The sequence below is a fragment of the Cyanistes caeruleus genome, chromosome 21 (genome assembly GCF_971803275.1).
Source record: "Cyanistes caeruleus chromosome 21, bCyaCae1.hap1.1, whole genome shotgun sequence".
NCBI lineage: Eukaryota > Metazoa > Chordata > Aves > Passeriformes > Paridae > Cyanistes > Cyanistes caeruleus.
In genome coordinates this window covers 9,294,583-9,308,956 of record NC_141721.1, presented here as the reverse complement: position 1 = coordinate 9,308,956, position 14,374 = coordinate 9,294,583, and the positions used below count along the sequence as shown (strand labels likewise).

Below are 14,374 nucleotides of genomic sequence, written 5' to 3'. Positions count from 1 at the left end.
TGAGAAACCTTCTTCTTCACATCCAGCAAGCCTCCAGGCCTTGGCACAGTTCCTGGAGGATTTCTGCACCTCCAGAGCAAAGTAGGTTAATAAGGTCTCTGGTCATATCCCAGCCTGATACATCGCTTCCTGCAGCACCGTCCCAGCACCTCTGCCTCACCAGCAGCTTTCCCCTCCTCCCACCAATCTCCCCGGACACGGGCACAACAAAACAGCAGAAAATGGTGACTGAACTCCCTTCTGCCTCCTCACTCGGCTGGAGGCACACTGACATCCTTTAGCCTGTCTGACAGCGGCGGTAAAAGGCCCATCCCTGGGAAGCAGCTCGGCACCCCATCCCAATCAATACCTCAACACTTCCAGGGGACATCTGTCCTATTTCAGCCGTTCCTTTTTTGAACACCATCATGATGTTTGGCTGTTTCCTGACACAGGAGAAAATCAGAAGAGGATTCAAACCAAAGTGTACAACAAATATTTGAAACTCAGTACTTCAAAGCAATTACACTAAAGTGTTCCCTGCTTCCACCAAGGGAGATATCTGCATCTGTTGGTTAAGGATTAAGCCTCAGGACTTTGATGTATTTGTATACAAATACACAAATAAATATGTGTATATGTATGAGGCTGAGGGTACCTTTCAACTTTATGAATTACTGCTATTTATATTAATCTCCCCAAATTCTGTAGTGATGATAAATCCATGAACATTCATCAAGGTTTTTAGCTGAAAGAGGCAAATCTTATTTACTGACCTTTCAAGTTTCAACTTACTCCACCCATTCCTTATTCAAAGGAATTCTGTATTCTACAAAAATACAGAACACAGAATTGAAACCCAGAATGCTTCGTAGTTGACACTTTCTCTTCCATCCTCTTTACCAGAAATTATTTTAGATAACAGTATTTTATTTGTCTTGCACAGGCATGGATATTAGAATCATCAAATTTTAAAATATTACTTAAAATACACACTAAGCCTGTAAGATGCTGTACCTCCCAAACCCAGCACTTCACAACGGCCGAAGTAAACACCAAGCAGAGATGTCTCAATTGCTCTGCTGCTGCGCAAACCAAAGCTGAGAGCCAAAGGAGCAGCACATCTGACACAAGTTCTGTCAGCGCAGCTTTTCCCACAACAGCAGCTCAGGATCGTCCTGTGGGCTGTCTGACAATGGTGGGAAAAGGCACAACCACTTTAACAGCTGTGTCCTTGGACCTGCACACAAGGCATTTCACATCAGCTTTTATAAGGCTTCCTTTGCACATCTTACTCACGTAAATTATTGCAAACTGCTGCAATTTTTTTCTATGTAAAGATTTCTATGTGCCCAACCCTGCCCAGTTAATCCTTCTCTGATTTACTGTAGGAACAGATGGGACATGTCAAAACATAAATGTGAAATAAATAAATTCATAACCTCTACAGTCCAAAAGTCTAGAAGATATCTCAGATGGGATATTTTTGGAACATTAAAGAAGTGCTTTGTATTTTAGTGTATGTTAATGAAGATTTAATAAGGACCCACAGCCTTGCAAAAAAGAAGGGAAAAACACAACATAAGAATCAGTCTCCTATTTATTACTGGAGCGTTTAAAGACACATCAGTCTCCCATTACCATGGACCAGTGAAGTGAATGATCCTCTGTCACATACCATCAAGTCTCACGGTGCTGTAAAAATTCCACCAATTTCCTTGACAGTCTCAATTACACTGGAGCCATAACCACTCCTTTTCAATAGATTCAAAAGGCAATTTCAGAAATCCAGAGACACTGGAGTGACACACTAAAGTGGAGAGGTGAATGGCACCTTTGAGTGAACAGCCTGCTGAGAGTGGGACAAGACTGCTCAAAATTCTTTCCTGTCTGGAACAGCAGAACACGTAACTGACGCACTTCTATGAGAGGTCGTTTGGGTACTATTCAGATGTCTGAAATACTATAAAATTTGCAAAATCTGAATCTTCAGGTAAGCCACCAACTCTGTTCATGTCTTGGTGCCAGGGCCATGTGACCTGTATGTACATGTGACATGTACCAGGTGCTGGAGGCAGCACAGCTCCAGGGATCCTCAGCCTTTTCCCCCTTCTAAAACTTACCCACAAAATGTCATCTCACAAAACTGTTTAAAATATTACAAGATCTTCAAGGAAAGTGTGTCTCTCCCTCTTCCCACCAGAAGAAAACGAACCTGGATTGTTATAAACCAAATTAACTGATGTGCTACAATGCGGTTGGTTTGGTTTCACATCTCCATCCACAGAAACGCCAAGGTCTGAATTGCAGGACTCTCTTTTGACCTCCACATTTCACAGCTGTATTTAGCTTTAAGTGATCTCCATGAACTGGCACAAAAATCCTAATATATGTCTCTCTATTCTAAGTCTGCCAAAAACCTTGTGATAACAGATGGAATCACTACCATGGGTGCAATTCCAGGGGAATGAAATTAACGACTCTAAAATACTTCAAACCTGAAGTTTAAACAATAGTTCAGGATGAAATAAAATTATTACAGAAGAATTCCCTTTACTGGGTCATATGGTAAGTGACAAAATCTCCTTGGGAACAACTGTGGGAGTGATGATATATACATTTAATATTCAAATTACCAAACACCTGTCAGTTCTCAATGTTTTAGATGAGGTTTCACACGAGTAAACAGTAGCTTAAAAATGATAAGGTGACATGCCCAAGACAGAGATCAGAAACAAAGCCACAAGTAGGTCAAAGCTGGTCCTGATTCTGTCAACATTCACCTACTTTTCCTCAGCTGTTTCAGAAAACAATAAGCAATACAAAGCTAAAGAACATAAATGCTTTGTTTCTTCAGCAGGGACAGAAGGAAAACTGCAGCTCAGCTTACAGGCTTGGGTGAGGATGTGAATGCCCTGCCAGCAAAAGCAAGGTAGAAGTCCTTAATCCTGACTTTTCAAGTGCAATCAATGAGTAAATATACTCAGAAAAGCACTTTGATACCTTGAGGTGTCTATAATAATTGAAAAAACAAATCAAACGTACTTTCCACTTCATAATTAAAATCTGCTTTTAGTTAAGCTCTTAGGCAGAACTCTTACTGTCTTCAATTAAATGAAGTGATCCATGGTAAACCAGATTTTTTAAAATACACTTTTGCCTCTCAGTGCAGCTGGAGGACATTCTCTTTTAGAACAGTGGTGCACAAAGACTGGCAGAATGCAGGATCTGGGCTGGTCTTGCTTTAGTCACTGACACAGGGATTCCCCAGCACACACAGACACTCCCCTCTCCACAAACAGTCCAGATCTATGAGGAGAAGATAAAATTCTTTCTCTGCCAAATCATAAACGGCAACTTTCAACAGCTTTTAGATTTAAACCTGAAGAGGATCCTAGCAGGCCTTTCACATCCTTTTGTTCCAGTTCATAATGTGAATATTCACTGGTGAAGCAGCACTGGACAGAGTGCTAACGATGCAGGCCGCTGTCCCTTTAAATTAACAGCAATTATTATGCGGGAGCTTCTGCTCCCAACAATTTCAATTTAGCCATAAGAATAAAGTAGATGCTAGTCATTACTCACTGCCCTTTCACTTTTAAAGCTGGGTATTATTTTCATAGAAACCTTGGTTGGTTCTGTTTGGTAGTTGGGTTTTTTTTTCATTTCCATAAACTGAACTACAGGAAAACAAAAATCACAAAGCCGCACTGGTCATTACCTGTACATCATGTTAACAACAGTGACTGAGAACAATGACTTAGAAGAAACATGCCCTTTACAAATATATTGGCAGATCTTCATTTTTGGGTCCATTCCTATCTGTCCTGATACATACTTGCAATTGAGATTGGAACCATCATTTAAAAAATATGAATTGATCGGGAGACTACCCACTTTTGGTTAAAACAAGAAATAGTATCTCAATTCCTCTTGCGTTGTTTTGACTGTCTTTATTCTGTTTTCTTTAAATGGGCTGACAGCAGGTTTGAGCTGCTCCCCCAGTGCTGGGACACCCTGCACAGCCCACATGTGACCTTGGGCAGTGCTGCTCCGAGCACGTTCAGGGATGAACAGCAGGGCTCACAGCCCATCCACCAGCCAGAACAATAACAAAACCACTAATTCTGCTTCATCATCATACCCACGAGCTACAAATCAACATCAAGGAGGTCTGGTCTCCAGGACTTCAAACACATCGGGGAGAACACAGGGGAGCCAGAAAGCACTGAGAGGCTCAGGAAATTCTTTTCTTCCTTTTAGCAAAAACACTAGCCTAGGAATTGATAAAATTGAAAGATGGATGGCAAGCAGTCTGGAAATAATAATGCCTTCTCTTCCCTGTCCTGAAAAGAAACCCTCCTTCCAGACATGTGCTCTGAACCAGCCAAGCAGAACTTACAGAAACATCCAAAGAGAAGTTATACTGCAAGATGAGAACAGCCTTTAAACAATGCTTTTGTCCTGTCACTATGCAATCTCTGGGGGGAAAGAGCTCTAATTGAGGGCTTTCAAATAGTCTCACATGGGCTGCCAAGGGTCTTTAAAAACAAAGGCAGGAGGAAGCCAAACAGGTCCCCAGTTAAAAGGCAGAGCCACACTTGTGCTCAGAAACCAGTGACCTGCAGCTCTATTCCAGACAGTGCCCTACATGAATCAGGGGGTTCAAAATGGACTGGGAGAGAACTTTTCCCGTATTTCCTGTAGCATTCCTTAACCCATTAAGAACCAAAACAGCTAAGGAATAGAATAGAATGGTTTTCAGAGAAACCCAGTCCCCTGGCCCAGAGCACATGCCAGGCTCCCCTCCCTCAGCCACACGAGTGCCAGTAGGCACCTCAGCAGCTGTGCACAGGAACAGCACTGCTCCTTGCTGCAAGCTGCTACTGCCTTTATGGAGTAAGTTTTGCTATTCACAGATAAATAATCGTCAATAGTTACATGAATTTCTATTAGATAAAACAATAAAGTGCATTACCTGCAAGAGCCAACTCCACACACACTGCCAAGGGAGAAGGCAGAGTCAGTCACTCTTCAGAAAAAAAACATACTAAACTAGCTCAAGCGTGAATAACTGTTTGGCCACCAGCTCAATACCATCCCCAACTTCACTGGCCCCATTAAGCAAAGGCTCTACCCTGACACCACTTAGGTTGTAAAAGCAAGAAAACCCTCAGAGCACCGCCTGGTGGTACCCAGATAATGGAGACAAACTGCTATGAACCAGGAACAGACTGAGGATTAGCCTTGTCCAAAAGGACAAGGAAACTCAAACACCAGTTTCTCTGGTTAGCAATTTTTTTTTTTTTTTTTTTTTGCAACTATTAAAATGTATTTTCATATGGAAGAGAATGGGGGAAAGAAAATCCTCCTCTGAAGTCCAAGGATTAGTACAGTTCCCAGTATATTTCACTTTTCCACAAAATTTCCTGTAAGAGTTCTTGAACGGAATGCTCTGAAAACCTTTTATTTTTTCAAATTACACCTAAGAACCATCATACCATGTTCTAAGAAAATTAAAGAAATAAGAGAGTATGTATTCTACAAAATGATTCTGCTATAACCAACAGCATAAAGAGCATAAAAATTCCACTCACACACAAATGCTTCCAAGCCTTTATAGAAAAACACTACATCAGGAAATTAAAGAATGATATTACCAGGACACACTGATTCTGCCACAGTCCCCAAGATTAAAGCTCAGATTCTTACTAAACACTTTTAAAGACTGTACATGGCCATGTTCCAGAGCTGTAGCCATGGAAGTTGTTTCATATCAAGGCTGGTGTAAGTCTGCCTTCATTTATCCATCACGATTGCATAAGAAAAGATGATGCAGCTTTAATACTGAAATGAAGTCCAGATTATTCTGGTAGGTTTGGTGTATTGTTCTGGTGCATTTCAAGCAGCATTTTGGTACCTGGCTGTCCTCCCCTGCCCTCTGTCCCCTCTCAGGGCTGTACACACTGCACACAACAGCCTGAACAGCACCACGTGCACTCACTTCACACACCTGAGTTCACCTGAACACAACTGGCATTTTTCCAGAATCATTGACAACCCCCTCCCCCAGGCAATTTGTAGCAGAATTAGAGAACCGTAAACCTATAAAACTGAGCTGAAAATTTCGTTGAGGCTCTGAGCAGACTTCCAATACAAAATTGAACCTTACCAGTATCAGCACCCTCAGTGATTTTAAGGCATTTGTGACCATGGGCAAGTTGGGCATTTCCCCAAAGGAGACTCAGTCCTGTGAGCCACATGCTGGAATCACAAAACTGTATTCACACAGTTTGCACCCACAGGCTGCAGCCATCCATGTGCCCATAGGACACACTAAGGAAGGACACTTGTTTCTATAGAGGAGATGACTTCGCTCCCTTCCAGGTTCCTCCTGCAATGCACTATGGATAGAGCTCCAGTGATTTCCACAGGGTAACATTATTTATGCTCTACAATTTACCCCTCGTCTCCAAACACTACCGTTCTCATTTAAACATGCTGTTGATAAGCTGCACTTCATACCAAGTACCACAGAAAATAAGAAAAATGGGCAGAAGTTATAAAACAGACAGTCAGAACACAGCGGGGAAAATAAAAATTAAAGAAAATATATGACCTATGTTATTAAAAAAAAAATTACTGCTAGTTTTTATAACCCCTCTTAGATTGGTAGGCTAGGGTTTGTACCACCTGTAGCTACCGCCCACTCACTGCCCATCCCATCCACTTTTTCCCTTTACTGCTGATTATGAACAAATACTATCATCAATAAATAAAGACCCCAGAAGTTTCTATCCTTTCATACATATCTGTACTGCCTGCCATCTGCCTCTCTGATTTAAGCATCTCCTGCCTTACTCAGGGGTCTACTTTTACAAAACAGGTGCAGTAGTTACTCTGACTGCCAGTAAGCCAAAACTTACAGCACCTACTGCGAGATTTTCCAACACTTAAAACTCTTTGTGGATTTTTAACATGCCTTTTAAAAAACATCACCAATTATATTTATGAACACAAATTCCATTTAAGCAAACTCGACACATCTTTGAGCCAGCTTTTCTCATATGAACAGCTCCACGTTACCTACTCCAGACCAGAAGGCAGAACTTTCCAGAGGATTAAAGATACATGAGACCCAGATACAACCATTACAAGTCATCAAAAAACACTTCAAACACATCCCAAATGCTTCCTCCACTTTACCTGCCCAAAGCTATTCTTTCTATCCCATTCTTCCCTGAGAAATGAAGCAGCCAAGGCACACCCAGCAGCCTCCCCCCAGACCCTTTTATGGCTTTACCTCCTGATCTGGGGCATCCCACACTTTGGACTGCACCCTCACACCTTCACCCCCTCTAAACACCAAGAGCTCTGTTTTGGATTAGGGAATTCAACAACTTAAATATCCTCTTAAAAAGAGATGAAAGAGTCAGGGAGAGAGAGGAAAATAACATCTGAAATATGTCTTTTAGAAAATCAATATTAGACTGCAGATCCAGTCACAAGCTGTAACATTTGCAGAATTCAGAGGAAAAAATAAAAAATACTGAATGCTACCAGGATCTAACTGGATTATCAGCATCCAGTCCTGTGTGGATACAAACAACATCAAGGTCTGCAGGTGCTGCAAAGCAACTTGTATTTCAAGTGACCTGTGAAACACTGACCTTGGAATAATTTACAGTGAACTAATTTATCCCAAATGATCCTCACCCAACTTTGAGAAAAAAAATGTTATTCACATTCCTTCTTTCTTGTATCATGTTACAAGACAATAATGAACAATCTCGTCTATTACTTGGATAGAATTTCACCTAATCCCAACATCTAATTTGAATGCAAGGAGTTATTATATCCATTTAATTTAATTCACTCAATTTGGGAAACAGTCATTTAAATGTTAACAGAATTTTTCTTTTCAGGAAATTTGGAAAAAAGCCCCAACCACTCAAACACATAAAGCTTTGCAAAATTTCCCATATAGAAAAACTTGAATAAAGTCATTGATCTACTACATTTCCTCACAAATAGGGTCAGAATCCAATTTAGATAAAGCAATCCTATAAAAAATACTGACATAGGGGTCCAAGATCATCACCTGCAGCTCCTTTCATTGTGATGGTGAATGTGAAACCCCATCCCCACTCTACTCTGTGCCTGTTGCCAGCGCTGCCTCCTTTGCCTCAGGCATCCTCCTGGTTCCCTCCAATAACTGGATAAAAATGACTCGACCTCTCTCATGAAATCATTGTCTATCTGCATCAGGTGCCCCAGACAACAGCAAAACTCACTGAAGTAGAACACAGAGTGGAAAACTGTCGTGGTTTAAGCCCAGCCCCACAGAGCTGGGGGGAGGTTACTTGGGGAGACGAACACCCCACTGCCAACAGCTCTTCTCTCCCCACTCTGTGCCCTGGGCATGGTGCCACGGTGCTGGAACACCCCTCATGCACCCCTGGCCCTCACCCCCTGGGCTGGGGGAGGAGCAGGACAGCACCAGCACCGCTCAGCAGGAACAAATAGTCACTTTAGACTAACACAAAATGTCACATTACACAGTTTAAAGCAAACCGTTGTCCACCTAACTGTCAGAGAATATTTCCCAATGGTCAAGTACTGTCTTCTGCTTGCAGGTGAGGCTTGAGGGAGTGGAAAAAGATGATACAGACAGTTTTAACTTCAGAAAAAATCTCTCCCACCAGAAGTCCTAATGAATTTCATAAAATAAATGTTTATAGTTCAGCTTTCGCTAAACTTTTCTGGCTTACCAGCTTAGACACCATTAATAGTATTACTATGCCAAACATCATTGTGGTTTTCAGCAATATCAGATAGAAGGGGAACTTCTCCTGCCACTTTTTGGACTTCTCTGAACTCATAAGACCTTTTTCTCCTTCATGTACACTCTAACAATTTTGTCCTAAACACATTATCCTCACTGCATCCTTGCTCAGCAGGACACATTCCTTTAAAGGAATGGGAGATTATCAGTTTATCCTGGAAACGTCTTTCCTACTGCTATGCTTAGTATCAGTGCTGGGATAAAACCCTCTTAAAATAGTTCCAGGGTCCAGGCAACAATCCATCGTATGTAATATTCATTTGGGTTTTATGGAGCAATGACTTTGGTGTTTTCAGGCCTTTGCAGTCCAGGAATGAACAGTAGATTAAGGCTAAATTATTTCTGCCCTTAAAGTTATGGCAGCCTGAACATGATGTCCTGTCTCAACACCAAGAGCCAAACTGCTTGGAACACTGTACTGTCATGTGACCTCCTGAATAAAAAGAATTAGAAGCAAGTATGTTAACCACCCCCCAGCCCCCAATTTTAAATGGGGCAAATCAGGAATTAAAAAAAAATATTAATTCAACTACTTTTTTCTATTGTCACTTGTAACAGCTTTTCCACAGAGATGCATTTTAACATGGTTTTGACATTATTAAGAGAGATTGTTTGGTTCCACAGTCTCTGATGAATGATATTAAGTTTTCAAAATTAATAGACACAAATAAGACAAGCAGAATTCCCCCACACCTTATATTCCTATCCCACTGCAGTGGCTATATCCCATCAAAAAGGACATCTACACAACATTTAAGAGGCAGAGTTACCACCTTGAACCAGCAACAAGAGTCATTATTCCCCATCTCTCTCCTGCAGCTGCAGAGCCTCTTTACCGGTCCAGGAATCCTGCGTGGAAACAGCACCAGCACCTCTTGCAGAGGGACTGAGGCTTCAGCCCTCATTTCAAACCTATTGGCCTTGGCAGGTTCAATCGATACACTTTTTTATCATTATTACTATTTTTTTAGGAATCCCACCAGATGGCAGCAGCATGTCTCCCCAGCAAAACTGGGAGCACTTCTCCAAAGGACAGCTCCTTATTCTTGGAACAGACACAAGACTTCCAAAACTCAGCCCTACTCAGACTGAACCACAGGGCACAGACAGAGTTTGTCGCTGACATTAACATCTGGATTTTTTCAGCACTTTAGGAACATGAGAGCAGGGAACACAAAAGCAGGGAACACTCCAAGAGCAAATTGCTCTGGTTTTGGCAAATGAGGAACATGACTGGGTTTGAGGCAATTCACCAAATCAAAGCGTGGGGAAACAAACCTGCAGGACCTGGCAAAGTCCCTGCACTCCTACCCCTGCTTCAGCAGCACCCTCCTCATCCCAGGTCAGCAGGCAGAGCAGATGCTGATTTCCACAGAGGTGGTGCCCAGCTGAGCAACAACATGGCCTGTGTGCACAGACAGCGGCAGCAGCACCCACCCACAGGGGTTAATAATCAAAGTGCTGAAGCACAAAGCTCTTCACGAGTGAAAAACGCCAAGCAGCACATTAGCTACCCCAAAACATCACAGAGTACCAGACATATGAACTAATGACAAATGCTAATTCAACTGCCAAGGGAAAATCTCTCTCGGTGAGGTAACGGGAAGTGCAGCACCACAAGCTGATCGCTCGTCTGATGCACTGAGCTGAGCTGCAGGTCAGTTGTACCTCCCAAACAAAGCAGCCACACATCAGAGTAGAAGATGAAAGATTTCTGCAAACACTCCAACAGTCTATGGAATAATATCCATTTCCCTCAGAAGCACTGATAGAAACTTTTCAGTTACCTATTAGCACAAATAATGCTCAGACAAGATAGCAAGAAACAACAGAATCCTCCTTCGAAAGTCAGGCTTTGTGAATCCCGTGCATGTCACACTTGAACCCAACTGCTCATGACCACCTCAAACTATAAATATTCAAGTCAGTGTTTACTTATCTCACATAGCTAAAATTCAATTGCATGGGCTTTCTCCCACGTTTTTAATGGAACTAAAATTCAGTTTAATTATTGCTTACAGACTCCTAAATTGAGCCTGCACTCACCAGCAGAAGTTAATATGAAACTCCAAAAGCCAAGCAGTGACCGCTGAATTCAAACACAAGAGGAACTCACTCCCACCAATGCCATCCCCAGCCAGCGCAGCCCCAGCTCTGACGGAGGGATCCCAGCTCCCACCTTCTGCTTTTAACTAACACCCTCCCCCTTCGTTGTTGTCTCTTTCCCAAGCTGTTGTTACCTCCAAGCAAAGCTGTAGCTGCAGCTCTGCAGGCACAGTCCCCCGGGGGCAGGTCCTGCCGCAGGTGCACGGCCGAGGGCTCGGGATAGGTGGATGCTTTTAGCACTGTCTTTCCTACCTGATGTCAGTCAGACCCTTCCCTCTTTCTCCCCTCAGCTCTATTAATGATATTATATTTAAATATGCAAGCATGACCTTTCATTCTACTGAATAATGCGGGAGCAGATCTCTCTCTGCACCTTGTTTTTTGGCGAACAGAACTGGGAAAATAAAGACCTAGGAAATGCACAGGCAAACCGATAAAAAGGGCTGATCTTACATAACAACATACATTTAAGCAAAGACTGTAACATATTAAGTTATAAAAACTCCATACTATTTAAAAAAGATACAAACAAACCGAAATACCTTTAGATAATTTTTTACAGCAGATTCCTTGTCAGTTTTCATTCTTTTACACCCACTTTTTTATGCTGTACCACAGCCAGAGCATGGCAGTGCTGACTGCACAACAGCTCCCCTCCGACTGGGAGAACTCAGGGTTTAAATTAACTCCCCAGCTCTGAGGGAAGGCACACGAGAGCAACCACAACACTGACCTGTACCTTGCTCCTGCAGCTCCCTTGGCCTTCCCAGAAAGCACCATTTTGCTACCAACACTGGGCTGGTAATGCATGGCTGACTTGAAGGGCTGGCTGCAGGCAGAAGGGGTTTTGCTCTCCTGAGGCCTGCCCTGCTGAGCCCTCTGCCTCCGTACGCTGGCACAGACCGTGACCCTGCCACTCCTCTCAGCGAAGCTGCAGCTCAGCCAGCGCCTAAAGTGAAACTCCCAGGGCACCTCGGCTGGGAACACTGCAGAGGGCTGGGACACCACACACAGCTGCACGCTGCAAACTTTGCATTTGTGCTGCAGGAAGCGCACTGCAACACGCCTGCTCTCCAGAACACCTCCTGCCAGCCTTCATGCTTCCCAGGCACAGCTCAGAATAGAGCACACTGACAAACACTTATACACAAATATATATATGCTGCTGCCAGTTTTGTGTCAGTGCTCCTGAAGGGCACTAATTACATACATGGCTCTAAGGTAGTCACAAAATGCATTAGAAGAGATTCCACTCCGCTGACAGACTCCTCTGAAACGCGGCTGGGGGATAAAAGGGCCGGAGGCAGAACTACAGTGAGGCAGGAAATCCCATTTCCATTTTTGAGAGGGGAACAAAGTTCAGCTGTGCTGTTTTAGGTAGCACACAGCACTACCGCGGGTCAAACCGCCATGAGACAAAGATCTTGACAGGTGACTGCACAACGAAGACATTTTCATATACTTTTCATTTCTGACTCTTAAGCCAGGTCAAAATGAATATTCTAATGCTCATTTGTTAACCTGAAATTTTAGGAAGCACAGCTTAGCTGGACGGATGCACACTGTAATTAAAGGTACAGAAAGGGCATAAACAAGCTGCATTGTCTCAGAAGAGAACGGCAGGGTGGGCTGTTAGTCAGAGGTGGCTCCTCACCACTGGGAACCTTGTTCTGCCAACGCAAACACGCAAAGCAACTTTCTAAGAACAGAGAAGAACCAGCAAAAAAACTGGTAGTAAGCAGCTCTCTTGTATTCTGATTCAAATGACAAAAACAAGGATGAGTTATGATCAGGTAAAGAATGACAAGGAGGTATCAGTTCACTTTTGTCTCTACTCACCAGACAACACCAAAGGCTCCATATCCGATGGGTCTGTCCGGCTCAATGTCCAGTTGCTGCTGTGGATGTTGTGAGTGCTGATGATGGTGCGCTTTAACTGCAGCAGCTGCTGCAGCCTGTACCTGAGCTGGGGCTGCTGCAGCCGGTCCAGGGGCCTGGCCCGGGGCCGGGGATGGGAAGTACGGCTGCTGCTGCCCTGGGTTCAACATCGCGGCGGCGGCGGCCGCGGCAGCGGCGGCCGCGGCGGCCGAGGAGGCATGCTGCTGCACAGGGTGCACTGCGGCCGCCGAGCCAGCGTGCAGGTGGTGCTGAGCATGGTGGTGGTGATGGAGGTGAGGAGGAGGGAGGTGAGGAAGGTGGTGGTGATGGTGGTGGTGGTGACCTGCTGCTGCCGCAGACGTACCGCCATTGTAAGCCGCCATCATTTTTGCGTTGGCTGTTGTGCCACAAAGAGACATTCAAAAAAATGCCCTTTGATTGGATAACAACTGGGTCAAGCTGTCATTTGGCCATAAAAATTAAATCTGCTACACTTTAAAAGAAGTTGGGTTTCATCATACACGGCCCACCTTTAAAAACATGGAGCTCCACTGGCCTTATCTCCTCGCGAAGCCAAACAACTCGGGGAGTCTCTTCATGTGTGCGGGCGCCAACCCCTTCCCCAGCATCCAGCCGGGCTTGGCTACTCCAACTCCATCCTTGGGCAGCTGGGGTTGGGCTGGGGTGGGTTTTTTCCTTCACTTTTGGTTATTTTTGTTGTTTTTCTTGTTATAAAAATTAAACACCGTGATCGATCCCCCTTCCCTCCGGAGGGAGGGCTCGGAGCCTCTGCCCTGAACACCCCGCGAGGGCTGGCCAGCCTAGCCCTGCCATTCCCACACCCTCTCCATGTGTCCCCCGAACCTCCCTGAGCCCGGGCACCTCCTACATCGCTCCCTCCTTCCAGACACCTGCTCCCTCCTTCCAGGCACCTGCTCCCTCACAGCAGCAACAACTCGGGAGTTTGCAACTTTTCCTTGAAGGCCTGAAACACACACAAGGACCCAGAGAAAGTGAAGGGGGGGTGCAGGGCGAGGAGAGGGGGGCGAGGGAGACTAAAACAAGATAAAAACAGAAAGAGGAAGGGAAGGGCCGGGGCAGCACAGCGATCGCGGGGGGGGCGAAGGAGGGGAGAAAGTGGCAAATGAATGACGGGGCGACGGGGGGCCGGGGAGGGGGCGCAGGGCAGGACGCGGCGGCCCCTGACAGCGCGACCCGCGGCGGGGCGGGGCCGGCCGGGCCGGGGGGGTCGGGCCGGGGGTGGAGGGCAGGGGGCCCGCGGTGCGGGCGGCGGGAGGGTCTGAGGGCAGTCCCGGGTCCCCGCCCCGCCCGGCCCCGGCCCCGGCCTCGGCCCCGCTCTCACCTGGTCCCGCCGCCCCGCGCCGCGCCGCGGGCACGCGCTCCCCCCCCCCCTGCGGGGCGCGCGCCCGACGCCGCCCGCAGCCAATCGCGCCCGGCCCGCTGCGCTGCGCGAGAGCCGCCCCCGACCAATCACCGCGCGGCGCCCGGCGCGCCCCGCCCACCGCGCGCGGCCGTGCGGAGCCCCCCCCACGGCGCGGCCCCGCC

General features: G+C 45.5%; 1 protein-coding gene across 8 annotated transcripts in view; it reads right to left on the bottom strand.

Moving 5' to 3' along the window:
* Nucleotides 1-14,374, bottom strand: part of NLK (nemo like kinase) — a 36,523-nt gene that overhangs the window by 21,789 nt on the left and 360 nt on the right. Inside the window, exons 1-4 of one of the 8 annotated variants that reach the window (XM_086859511.1) lie at nucleotides 14,172-14,225; nucleotides 13,720-13,793; nucleotides 13,339-13,533; nucleotides 12,770-13,205 (exon numbers count right to left, since the gene is read on the bottom strand). In XM_086859511.1, the coding sequence (XP_086715637.1) occupies nucleotides 12,770-13,194 (425 nt within the window). In that variant the 5' untranslated portion in view covers nucleotides 13,195-13,205; nucleotides 13,339-13,533; nucleotides 13,720-13,793; nucleotides 14,172-14,225. Of the gene's footprint in view, nucleotides 1-12,769; nucleotides 13,794-14,171; nucleotides 14,226-14,374 lie in introns of those variants that run through there. The other 7 variants (XM_086859512.1, XM_086859509.1, XM_086859513.1 and 4 more) reach the window with 7 other exon arrangements.